Consider the following 13966-nt stretch of genomic DNA (forward strand, 5'->3'; position numbering starts at 1 on the left):
TGTAAGTAGACCTCCATAACTCACATATATGTGCAACAGGATCACTCTATGGGAGCTTTAATCTTGACTCAAATCCACATTATAATACTGCAACATGCTGTCTTTTACCTTATTTCATTCATAATATGCCCCGCCTTTCGCCCCAGTGTCAGCTTTGGCTCCCTCGTTGACCCTCAAGTGGTAGAAAATGGATGATATGGTTCCATCATAACAGTAATGAACTGACACAGTGGGCTCAGCTGAATATAAATCAGCTCCACCTGTTACCTGATCGGTAAAAAAAAAAAAGTTGGGAGAAGAAGAAGTTGTGAGGGTTGTTTGAGCTGACAGCTGAAAACCACAGCTTGTATTTTCAGACTTGTGGTAAACCTGCATGTGTAGGCTTTGTCTAACCGTCACCCCTTTGTCACAGCTTGTATAGTTTCCTTCAATGACTGGAGGTGCAGTTTATAGCACATGTAACATTGTCCACTGATTCACAAGCAATAAACAATAAACCTGAATACAATAAAGACATGACCTGGTGCAGGATTGAGCTTTCTCTTCTCTCCTAAAATGTCGACGTGTTATGTCAGTCCACTGTAATTGTTTCCATTAGATTTTTCTCTAATCATAAAACCGGGCGCTAATTAGAAAGAGAGATTTACGAGTTTCTTTTGAAAACTCTGAAGAAAACATTCCTCCGTCCCTGAGGCAAAGAGAGTTCGCTGAGATTTATCACTGAATACCTCACGGTTTGGCTCACAGTGAGAGTGGTTGCCTATATCATGTGATAAATATCTACTTGTCCTTCATTCTTTCATCTCAGTTTTTTTTTCTCAACAAACATTCATACGATCAACTTCAAACTTGTGCCTCTTTCCTTATTTGTTTTTGGCTGTTTTAAGGTTTTCTGATCAGGGTTTGCTGGAAAAGGAGAGATAGGGGTTCCTAAATCTAAACCTATAACTTCATAATAACCTAATTTAAACACCTATTATATTGTGAAGATACAAGTAAGTACTGTGTTTACAGGGTAAATAACAACTTTACATTATATTTATGTCAGTTTAAATTGCAGGAAGGTCACTTTTACACAATATCAATCTGTACATGTATAATATATGCACATTTATATTTATTTTCTGCCTTCCACTATGATACATTGACAAATTGTCCAGTGTCATCTATGTTATTTACTGACTAAATATAAGTTAAATGAAACCCCTGTGGCAGGTCACACAGAGGTCTCACTGAGAGGCCTGCATGCACGCGTTTTATCACACACAGACTTTTAAATTACACAACCGCCATAAACACACACACGACTGTATAAACTCAGCAATTACCTTTTGTGTCCCAGGGTTATATTTCATTATAAAAAAGTGTGCTGCTATCTTCACAAATGACTGTTCTCTGTATCACAATTACCCCTTTACTGTGTAATCGCTGATTCAGGTCCCTTATTTCGAGAAAAAAAAAAAAACACTTTCATAAATACATGTACAGTCAAGTGGTGAAGTATGATAATTACAGACGATGCTTACGTCACATACAGAAAAAAAATATCGACAGGAATCAACAGCGAGGCAGAGGATAATGTAATGTATACATGAGCTGTGAAGACAGGACACCCAACGTGCAATCAAAAGAGAGAGTGACAGCTCTGTGTGTGATGAACGGTCTTTGCATTAAACAAAGATCTGTTTGATTTTATACCTGCTTACTCTTTTGACCTTGGTGGAATAGAGCAAATATACAAACCCCAACCAAGGACTTTAATCAAAAGCTTTCAGTCAGTCTTTTTCCCCTCATCCTATGGAAGGCAATACGATGTAAGCCCATTTACATCGATTCAATTCAATTTGTATAGCGCCAAATCATAACATACATTGGCTCAAGGCACTGAATATAGACAACACCATGGAGCAGAGAAACCCAGCAGTTCACACAATGAGTAAATACTAGGAATCAGTGGAGATATATATAAAAAACTCCCTTTTAACAGAAGAAGAAATCTCTGACAGAACCAGACACAAACATGTGCAGCCTTCTGCCAAGACAGGTTGCGGTGAAAGGAAAAATGGGGGACAGAGGTTATAAGTTACAGGACAGTTCGAGACGACATATTCATACAACCACAACGTCATTAATTCAAGCAGCAGCAGAGATTGTTGATAAACAATTATGTTGATATCAGCGTTTAATTGTAGCATAATAATAATAATGGCGTATGATAATAATAATAATAATAATAATAATAATAATAATAATAATAATAATAATAATAATAGCCTTGAAACTGGATCTGGATCCTGCAACCTGCAAGATGAGGATAGAGAGAGAGAGAGGAAAGGAAGGGAAGACACAAACTCGGGAGAGAAAGAACAAGGTTAATGACATATAATTAAGTCATATTCATACCCTGAGTGTGAGAGTGAATAAATGCCCATTCTAAAACACACATAATGACTGAAATAAAACATTTACTGTTACTATTTATAGTAGTATAAAGGCAGCAGAGTGTCTTACCTCAGAGGACAATGTCTGTTCAATAACAATAAAACACTTAAAAGGGTCAGTTTGGGTTTTGGGTGAGCTTGTATAAAATACTGACATGATATTATCAGCACTGAGGAGATTCTAGCTCGCCATTAAACAGAAGTTCATATTACATCACTGCAAGTTCAAATATGTTATTTTATCACTTCTGTGTTTGAAATCCTTCATTCTGATTTCACTTAGTGACATTAAGTGAGCAAATGAGGCAGAAGAAGACCAGCAGCTCCTGAAAGTAATAGAACTATTCTTCACGAGACTGAAATATCCCTTTAATATCATCAATATCATCAATATCATCAACCATTTTACATTTTTTGCTAACATTTATTATATTAGGAAAGTGTAACGCTTTATTACAGATGCTATGAACTCACAACACCAAACAACATATATACTTTTTTTTTTTTTACAGAAGGCTCAGTTTTTTTATGTAAGAACTTTTGTTTTTATGTCTTGAAGGTGAATAAAAATCACAAAGTTAAGTTCTGGTCTGTTTTTTTTTTTTGACTTATCAAAAATGAAGCTTAAAACCTCAGTTCAGTCAAAACGTGAACAGGAGGCGCTCCTTTGTTTGCAGCGGGTTTTCTGAGCCCTGTCACATTGTGAGGCAGGATATAAAGACAGAAAAGCTGCAGAAGAAGAAGCTCGTATCAGCCTTCACGGACAGGCCGAGGTGAACATCAGGCTACACCGGCTGAGATATAAACGGGAGCATCAAATGTAAAATAGTAAAACACCTGCTAGCCAAGTCCTCCAGTGGTAGAATCCTGATAAATACGCAGATATTGTTCATTTCCCCATTTTCCTCCTGTGTTTTCAGGGAGTTCCGGTGCCATTAATCCAAGGGGGAAGGGTATCGAGCTTGAACATGGCCACACCCCATGTGTTAATGGCAATGTTGATGGTTATGACTCCAACAAAGTTCAGAATGAATCCAGTCTTGGCCTAAAACAGACAAACATATTTATAATTTGACCAACAATATGTTGTGTTGTGAGCACAAAATACAGAATAGGTATGATGAAGCTATTGAGCTACATATACAACGCAATGAACTAAGCTGTGTTTGCATGGTTATTTTCAGAATATTATCTGTATGAAAATACATACTAACATACGATCAGATATAATAAAAGGGATATGAGCCTGTAAGACACAGGTTCTGCATCTTTTCTGAAAAGTCTTACCATGTCAATAACTCTCAGGTTGCCGTAAGAGAAGGCAATGGCATTAGGTGGAGTGGCCACGGGCAACATAAATGCCAGCGAGGCAGAGATGGTGCACGGAAACATGACGTACAGCGGGTGGATCTTAATGGCAGTGGCCTAAAAAGATAAAAAATGAATATTTGGCAGGTGAGAATATGAAAGGAGTCCAAAATACACAAGCGTTTTCAAGTAGGGAAATTGAGAACACTGCTGCATGGGTAAATATGATAGAATTGGGGGGGGAAAAAACTGATGGGTTAGATGGGTTTTAATGCCCCCAGAAAAGCTTACAATAATGACTGTTGTTCTAAAAATACAAAATAGATCCGTACACTACCGTTTAAAAGTTTGGGGTCACTTAGAAATGTCCTTATTTTTGAAGGAAAATCACTTTTTTTTCAATGAATATAACATTAAATGAATCAGAAATACACTCTATACATTGTTAATGTGGTAAACGACTATTCTAGCTGCAAACGTCTGGTTTTTAATGGAATTTGTACATAGCGTATAGAGGCCCATTTCCAGTGTTCTCAAGGTACATTGTGTTTGCTAATGGCGTTAGAAGGCTATTGGAAAACACCCAAAAAATTGTATAGGTGAGCCCAAACTTTTGAATGGTAGTGTATGTGATACTGTGTTTAAGTAAGAAGGTGGTTTGGAGTTATATCTATATATATATATATATATATATAGATCTATATATGTTTTGATTCTCCACAACATCCATTTATCTGTTATCTAAGGCAGTTTTTTCCCAAAATATGCCCACAAAATATGTCCAGTCTCTGGCAATGACTGATATGCTGCTTAATTCCGTGAGGGTCAAAGCTGATGGACAGGTACATCAGCCTATACACGGAGACAAACATCCACTCACACCAAAACTTGATTCAAAATCTCCAACCTAATCCCAATCTGCATGTTTTAGGCCTGTAGGCCAAAGAAAACCCACACCAAAACTGCACTGTTACATGGATCTACTGTGTAACATTGCACTGTATGCACCGCGTGTAGTATCCATCTCACCATGGACGCCAGTATGGGCAGAAAGAGTGTGGTGGTGGCGGTGTTGCTGGAACATTCGGTGAACATGGCCACCAGCAGACAAAGCACGATGGAGATGGCGTAAGGTGGGATGGTCTCCAGTGGCACCAGCATTAGCCCCATCCATTCGGAAAGTCCAGATTTCTATAAACAGGTTGGGGGGGGGAATATTGAAATGATTGTAAATATTTACACACAAATAAAAAGGACCACCATCTGTTAAAATGGGGACCCAATCAAATGAATTACCTCACTTCCGTGGGCCAAAGCGAAACCTCCGCCCAGAAGTAAGAGGATGTTCCATGGAAACTTTTCATGGACGACATCCCACGTAAGCAGAGGTGTAGGAGCTTCGGTAGGTGCATCTATTAAGAGTGAGGTGGTTTACTTTGGGCTGTTAGGTTAGGAAAGTATTACATTTTGATTGCGTGCAACTAAACTGTAAAAAATAAAAAGTCAAACATTTATTGTCTACAGATAAGGTGCCGCAAATTTAAAAGCTTTCGGCCAAGATAAGATACACAATCAAAGTGGTAAGTCATGAAAATCCTAATAAAATCTGGTTCAGTAAATTGAGATATTCTCTTTTTTTTACAAGGTGAGAAACTGACTTTGGCACCCGAGAGTCTGCATCGCACCTTTTAAAACCAAGTGTGTGTGAAACAGTGTCACCTCTCTGTGTACAAAACACTGCTCTCACATTAAGAGGAGAAGCAGAAACCTTGTTGCTACGAGGCAGGAGCTGGACATGCTCAGCTTAAGTTACAAAGGGAGGGGGGGGAAACTATCATTGATACAAAAGCAGTTTTTCTAAGAAGCAGCAGAGCATGTGCTGTTGTACAGGCTTGACCTTCAGGCTATCAGACTACAACACAGGAAGGAGTTTGGATAACATCTCCTTAAAGCACTGAATCAGCGAGATGAGTTGTCACGGGCAGTAAAGTTTACTGACTGTATCTTTGAGATACAGATGCTGTTGTAAAACTGCACTCCTATCTTCACGTGACTTTAAAGGCTGCAAATACAAAATGTGATGCAGTGGTCAATGAACTCTTCTCCTTCTGTTGTCCGGACAACAAGCTCTTCCTTTTCACGTCGGCGAACGTCAAAATAAAACGTGAAAATATCAGCGATGCATTCGATACAGGTGATGCCACCTCATAGGAAACAACCTTTCACACCTTAAAGTAGAAATATTATACCCTGTTTCTAGTTCCCTGGTGTCCTAATGAACATGTCTGTGACATGCAGTGGTCAAAGTACCTTAAGGATGAAGCACCACAGCAGTTCAATCACCCAAAACAGCCCTGTTCAGAACACTCAGTTTTTGAGTGCCTGTCTCTTTAAATGCAAATCAGAGACAGGAAACTATGTCAGCGTTACTGAGGCTCCGGCAGTTAACAGCAGTTAGCATTTGGAAAAGCCATCATTTGCCAACTCCAGCCAGCAGATTGCCGTCAAATATAAAATGTATCAACTGGACACTTAAATCCTCTTAGGGTGGAAGTTTGTGTAGAACTCTGTGCTGCACTGTGCAGCCAAGAATAGAAAACTTCACGGACTTCTGCTCTTCCGGAAACTGGTGCCCTCGCCTGCACTCTCACGTTTTTTAGGGACAAAGCGGAGCTCCACGAGACAACAATTCCAATGAGCAATGAGTGCGGAAGTCAACATCGCATGTTTTATCTCCTGTACTTAGACTTAGGCGGACCACAAAAAGTGAGTGAGTCATCTTTTTGCCTACTCATAGGGCCTCCAGAGTCCCAAATATAAGTATTAAAATGATTAAGTGAAAGTGAGTGAAAACAGGGTTCAAGGGTTTAAAACCCTGTTTGATACTATTGACAGTTTGCACATTGACCTACCGTCCCTGGACCTCCCACAGCATAAGGGCAATTTCGATGGGATGCAGAAGAAGAGAGTTGACATTAATATGGCCACAGTTCCATCTGTAACATACCTGTGGAGAGAGATAAATACATGTTACACATACTTACATTAACATTACTAAGAAAAACACCAATCTATAAAATACATGGTTTTCATAGCCATTGTAAGCTTAGCCTTAAAAGCCTTACGGAAGTCTCTCCCTGACCAACCAGAGTGTGTGTTTACCAAGCAAACAAAGAAGAATGACATCCTCTCTGGTCTTGAGTACAACCAATTCTTTCACAGTGGACTGTTGATTTCATACTCTCATCAATCATTGTGATTGTTGAGATGGAAAGTTGTACTCACGTCTTTTCTTGGTTGAAGAGCACAGTCGCCCAGCCTGGAATGAACCCAGGCTCCCTCGTAAACCACAGAATCACAAGCAACGTGAAGTTAAACAGTACGCAGCCCTCGGCGAAGCTCATCGGACCCAACTTCTTGTACTCGTCCTTGATCACCTGATAAGCTTCCCTGTCGCTGGCGTTATTTGAACCGCATCCAAACGTCTTTTTCATGCTGCAGTAGCACAGAGCAAGAACATCTTTGACTTTTCATAATGTGGACACTTTGCGGTTTTAATGAGAACAGAGAATTGGTCCAGATCCCGAGACTTACTTGAAACCCAAAAAGATGATCTGCAGCCACAACCAAGACAGAACGAGCATTAGCACCATGTTGGGGAAGGCGAAACCGAACCAACTCGCGAAATTGATTATTCCTCCGTTTCCTGGGAAGAGTCTGTTGATGATGAAAATAATTATAGGATTAAAATCAGGTAAAGATAAATACTGATAAGTTGTAAAAACCCAAAGACCTGGCTTGATTCTCTAATGAAATGTGTTATAGCTAACTAGCATTAGCACTGCTAAATCTACTTCTACAGAGTAAAAGTCTGGAAGTAAATGTCTATCACATGTCATTTTTGACACTGCACAACCACAGTGGCACACAAATACACATTTGCAACAAAAAGCACAAATAAAATAGACCCTTTTCATAGGGACTGCTACTAATTTCACCCTTTTGCCCTAATGAAATACTGTAATTCACTCCTGAAGCAGAAGATAGATCTGGATCCAGGAGATGTGTGCATGCACGTGTGTTTATTTTAGATCGTACTCATCCATCTGGCCCTTCAGGATGACATTGGGTGTGGTTCCGGTGAGGGTAGCTGTCCCGCCGATGCTGGCAGAATAACAAACGCACAGGCTCATGCCTTTCGACAGCTTCAGATATCTCTCCTCCCTCCTCAGTCGTCTCTCCTCGTACTCTGGACTCCTCTCAAGAACCTCTGCGGGGTCAGAGCTGGGATCTTCAGCAAGGAGAAGGAGAAGGCATAATTCAGGCTTTACTATTTTCCTGTAACTGTTAAACTCTCTTGGCGCTGCTGGAGTTGCTGTGTGATATTTGTTCTGATATTTATGACTGGGGCAAGAGCTATTTGCTATTTGAAGATAAGAAATTGCATTTGTAATTGCACTTTGTGAAAAAATGGGGCTGTGTAAGATAAGGAACTATAATCCAAATGTAAAAATCTTGGTGAGCATCATCCTCCCCCAATCTCCCCCCCAAAGACTCAAGGTAACCAGGTGGTTTGAGGAAACAATCATGAAACAAGAGACGGATTTATCACAACATTTAACACAGAATTTGCAGTCTGTAAAGAGAATTTAAAATTGTGAATGAACTGCCTATACCATTGTTTCCTTCTTTCTTACTGTGGTCTATATCTATCTATAAAGCATGTTGCGTCTGTGTGTCTGTGACAGGCATATCTCGCTGACCGTTAGTCAGATCGCCCTAAGACTTTGGATATGGGTTGAGCATGGCCCGATGGTGTGCATCCTTGATTTTAAATTTTTTTTGAGGAATTTAAATTTGTTGGTGATTTACACCAGGCAGGCAGAGGCTCATCAGCAGCAGCTGCGCTGTCTAGAGCGGAGAGTGAAGAGGCTGTCCTCACGGTGGGTGAGATATTTTCACACGGTTCACTGCAGAACATGGTGTTATACTGAGACGACAAAGTCGGTGTCCATTCACCAATACATGAGCACATATTTATTTTGCATTAGCATGCTACTACTTTGCAGCTAACTTGGCGAACCTGTTTCCAAAGGTAAGCTAGCGAGGCTACGATTAGCATTAGCGTGGGGCTAACATAATACGAACACTGTGCAACAACATTAGGCACAACCGCAAATGTTTTCATTTTCGATTAGCATTAGCCTTTACATTCCTTAGCATGCATTACCATAACTGAAAAATCTTCTTCAGCTCCCACTATAGGAATACATACTTCTTACGGCCACTGCACTAATACAATTAATGTTCTGCTCATGATGACTAAATAGAGGCAGAATAAGAACAAATTAAAGTGAAGTTCCACACTGGAGCTTTAAAAAAAAAAATGTTTTAAAACCTACTTGTGATATTATTTTCTTTGAACTCCTTTAAGTCTTTGGTGTAATCCTTGTCTGCAAAACACATTAGGACATTATTATTGAAATGAAACGTGAACAAAAAAGCATTCTGACCCATAGATTAAATGTCAGTTTAATAGCTGCCACTGTAAACCACTCACCGGTATTGATGTTGTTTTGTTTTAGTTTGCCATTGCTTTCTATGGAATCGTCCATTTCGATTGCATGATTGTCCTGACCCTCCATCATCTCCCTCTCTTCAGACCTGGCCTCCGTGTCGGACAGCTGCTGCAGCACAGCGTTTGCGATGGGCAGCATCATGGCTGTAGACGCCGTGTTACTGATCCACATGGACAGGAAGGCCGTGGTGCCCATGAAGCCAATCATCAGACTGGAGAGGACACAAAACGATTCGTTTGAAGGAGTCAAGAAAAGGATAGCCTCAAATCCTCTGGAAGGGTTTTTGGTTGTTTTTTTTGAAAATGGTGGATCCTGGCAACATGGATTAGCTTCCAATGAATGACAAGAGATTTCCCAAGTCCATCCCAAATGTGTTGGATGAGGTTGAGGTCAGAGATCTTCAACGCACACACACACACTTGACAAATTGAGATATGGGCAGGAGAGCTCTGATGTCACAAATGTGACATATGTCTTTGTTCAAATTGTCCTTATCAAAGATAAAAAAAACAAACCAATTCAGATCCTTGTTTCCTGCACAAGAATATTGTCGTAATAAAACCATAAACAGAGTTTTGCAGTATCATAAAAGCATGTTCAAAAAAACAAATCATGGCAGCAGGATGTGTCCCCATGATTATTTGTATTGCTGCCGTGCATATGTTTATGTGAACATAATAAAGTTTCTTACAGCGATGGCTTCACCCCAACAATGAGCAGGACTTTTAGTGCGATTCTCTTGTGTAGGTTCCAGTGCTCGACAGCTATAGCCACCAGCAGGCCACCGATGAAGAGCATGTTAGAGTCTTTCAGGTACTGGACACAAACCTGGGGGTAAAGCAAGAATAAAGTGGGCATGACATTCAACTTTCCTGAAAGAAAGGGAGACGAAGATATGTTGTGACTTCGCAGTGCACAGTCGGAAATTACCTCGCTCGCTTCCATGATGCCCATCATGGGGTAGAGAATGACGGGCAGCAGGGCGGTCACAGCCAAGGGGATACACTCTGTGCACCAGTACAGTGCCATGAGGATGATCACATAGCCACATTTTGCTTCCTGCAATAACAAAACAGACAAAAAGATTGTCATGCTTACACACGTGACTACACATGCTCTGGTCAAGGTTGACACGTGTGGATGCATGTGCGTGGGAAATGAAACATTAACATCCAAGCGTGGAAGTGAAGAGAGTTCCTGAACTCAGCTGACCTCAGTTTACTGCTGAGATGTTTGCAGCCAGCGTGTTTGTACATAATTAATGACGGACTTAATTCAGGACAAATCTCCTTTGTAATGGACTACTAAAGGCCTGCTCCCACAGAGGAACATCAACATTAGCCAACTAAAGAATCACGAGGAGTTAACATCCACTCACATTTGAAGGAATTGTGACGAGCTGAAAAGGACAAAGTTATTGTCTGGGTTTGAATAAGCCATATAAAACGTGATCAGTTCACTCCAGTTTATTGTGATCGAAGATTACATGGTACAAAGGGTCACTGATGGAGCCTTTTTCCTGGTCACCTTACAGTGTAAAACAATAAATGCGCCGGCTTTGATCCTTTATTGATAATAAAATAATCAAAATGTGTTGCAGTGATCACAGTGCAGATTTGTCTACAGCACTCTCTCTTTGTGCCAGCAATACACTGTGGATTCAGGAAAACAGTAATTTTATTCCTCATGGCCTTTTAAATCACTTTCATTTATAACTACATCAACAGCAGAATCAGCTCCTTCTTTGCCTCATTAACTTCTAAACACATTTTTCATCCTCTAATCTCTACTACTACCACTGTCCGTGTGGATCGTGCTGTAATACTTTGTAGAGATTTACTTGTGAAACACTGGGTACCTCACACAGTAAGTTGCTAAAATACTAAACTGTAAGTACTAGCAAATAACAGCAAAATACATTAGTTTAAAAAATGTGAAGGGGTATCCTTATTTAACTCTTGACAGATGAATCTGATTCTTTTGTGATCACCCAAGTCCAAGTATGTTCCCTTTAAAATTTGATAAGAATCTACTAATTGAGCACGTCATAATATCTCTTATAATGGGCAAAAATGTAAAAATAATCCAATAAAAAGTAGTGTCTCACTCACTAAATTTCATCCAGATCTGATCCACATTACGGATTTGGTGTCTATTTTACCAAGTTCAGGTGCATATATTTTTTGTGGATCAGGATTCATTCTGTCATGTAATGTAATGTAATGTTATGTAAGATGGAAATGGCTGTAAGCAGATAAAGATCTGGATCCAGTGGATCAAATGTACAAATTTCAGGTGCCAGTATATCGACGCAGTAGACAAAGAGGTTTAAACCTCCGCAGAAGGTCTGCATTCTGTGAGTAAACATAACTGTTAAGCTCCAGTATGTGTGGTCTGTGTCATTCTGCAATGAAATGTGATGTTTCATATCATCTGCAAAAGTTAAGGTTCGAGCAAAACAATAAATGCAGGTGCTGCATGTGGATAACCAGGTGGACCCTGACCTGAGAAGAACCTGGTATAGTCAATATTTGCAGGCCTTTCACAGGAATCTCTAGGTGTTGGTGTTTAACATGAATCCACAGCTCACTGCTGCTTTATTAGGCATCAATGAATCAGCACTGTGCTTGAAGAAGTCCATAAAACTTTCTTGTATCATAACATCTTTGGCCAAGGGTCAAAGATAAGAAACACTTGTATTGTGATGTCAGCAGAACTATGATGTTCTCTCATTGTGTTTTGGTAGAAGCAGAGACAGACAGACTTTTTTTTTATAAAAGGAGTTTGTATTAGTTAGTTTTTAGAGTGGATTTGCTTGTTTTCATTTTTTGTAAATGCATAGTTTTAGGGGGGTTTTTTTGTAATATTTTGTAGTATTTGCCAGGTGCAAGATTCAAAAAGTGTTATGCCTCAAGTTCAACCTTTAAAAAATCCGCAGAAATAAATAAATAAATACCCATCATATGTATGAGATTAATGACGAAAACTAAGCACATTTTCGCTACAATATGGATTCATTTGAGTTAGTTCGATAGTTTTAGTTCTGAGTTTAACCTTAGTAACCCTTAACCTAGTAATAGGACATAATTGCACATAATTATTTTAGATTTTTAATTCATTAATTAACTCATTCACTGCCAGCCATTTTGAATGCAGTGGTCGAATTGACTGCAATAGCAGTCAGATTTAATTAAGTGAGTTTTAATTAACTCAAAATGTAAACCATAACAGTAGATAAAAAACAAATAAGTAACTTTTTTTCTATTATGACTATCACTATCAAATAAAAGTTTGAGTGTATATTTAAAAACTACAATGGGTCATTTCAAAGACCATGGCCACTAAGATGGTAAAACAAAATATAATATGTCTTATTGTAAAAAGAAAACGAGATGCATTAAATCTAGTTCTTTTAATATGTTTTGACCCAAACAAACCAACTCTTGTCTGACTGAGCAGGAAAGAACAACCTATAAAAAGTTCCATGAGATAAGAGAGTTAAAGGTCTTAATTCATTCATTCATTCATTCATTATAGTTAAAAGGTAAGCATACTTAAAGGACTTTCTAACTAATATTGTAACAGGGCAACTTGATGACCAGGAATGAGTGATGATAAATTATATCAAATCAGTGTTGGAGCTCCATGAGCCACAATTGCCCTTACTTTAACCTTTGGAGTAAGTACAACGTATATCTGTATATCAGAGAAGATTCTTGGTACAGCTCAGGTGCAGACTGAGTAGGAGTGAAGACCCAGGATGAGACGGCAGCTCCTAACTGTAAACACTCCTAAATCCTGTTAGAGTATATTACAGTGTGCACCTCCCTCTACACTGCTCTTTGGTGGATTCTTGAAGTTTCTTGAAGTTGCCTAAAATGATTGTATACAGATATTGCTCAAGAAACCTTGGTGCAACAGTGCAAGTGGAAGTGACCTATCCCCATAAAAGCTGGAGTCAGAACTTGTAAAGCTTTTACTGCAAAACCTGATGCATGTTAAAACTGTGGAATAAATCATTCACTGAATATTGTTGAAAACATTTTTGTCTATTATACTCCGTTGAGGATGTTTTTATGTTTCTTTTTTTCTAATATTTGTATCACTGGTTGCAGATGTGTCACATGACAAGAAAAATAGACAAAAGCGTGTTGATGCACTTACTGAAGTCGGGATGACCAGTGGCAGAGGCAGAAGCAGGAGAGGCGTCAGAACAATCACAATGTAATCCCTGTACCTCCACAGCCATCTGAGAAATTCAGGCATGATGCAGCAGGTGCGATAGACATCCAAGGTATCCAAGAATCAATGAGACAAAAATGATTAGTGACAGCGCAATATCATGTAAAAGGCAGTAACGTATGATGTCAGTTTATATAGTGTAGCATGATTAAAGATTAACTTTAGAGTGAGGGGCCTGCATGTTGGGGGTGTGTTTCCATGTGTATGGAAATGAGCAGATAAGGTGAGCAACCCGGAACAGTCAAATTAAAAAAAACATGAAAACATTTACTCTTGACTGGAAACTGCTACAGGAGAAAAAAAAGTGATAAGCAACCCTTATCAAAGGGTTGACACATCTAAACAAATACATGCACAATGAGGTAATGGGATATGATGGGAGATTAAGGAGGGACT

The 13966-nt window shown here is 39.3% G+C and overlaps 1 protein-coding gene across 1 annotated transcript; it reads right to left on the reverse strand.

Annotated features, from left to right (window-relative positions):
- Positions 1 to 3357: 3357 nt before the first annotated feature.
- Positions 3358 to 13594, reverse strand: LOC310925264 (solute carrier family 13 member 2-like; the record flags this gene model as incomplete). The annotated part of the gene is made up of 12 exons (XM_083887163.1): positions 3358 to 3486; positions 3729 to 3866; positions 4779 to 4940; positions 5046 to 5161; positions 6662 to 6756; positions 7035 to 7244; positions 7344 to 7466; positions 7848 to 8019; positions 9310 to 9539; positions 10020 to 10156; positions 10259 to 10387; positions 13493 to 13594. 12 exons carry the CDS (start codon positions 13592 to 13594, stop codon positions 3358 to 3360), a joined length of 1743 nt encoding a protein of 580 aa, XP_083743289.1.
- Between the last annotated feature and the right edge of the window lie 372 nt (positions 13595 to 13966).

The sequence above is a fragment of the Microchirus variegatus genome (genome assembly GCF_963457635.1).
Source record: "Microchirus variegatus genome assembly, chromosome: 3".
Lineage (NCBI taxonomy): Eukaryota > Metazoa > Chordata > Actinopteri > Pleuronectiformes > Soleidae > Microchirus > Microchirus variegatus.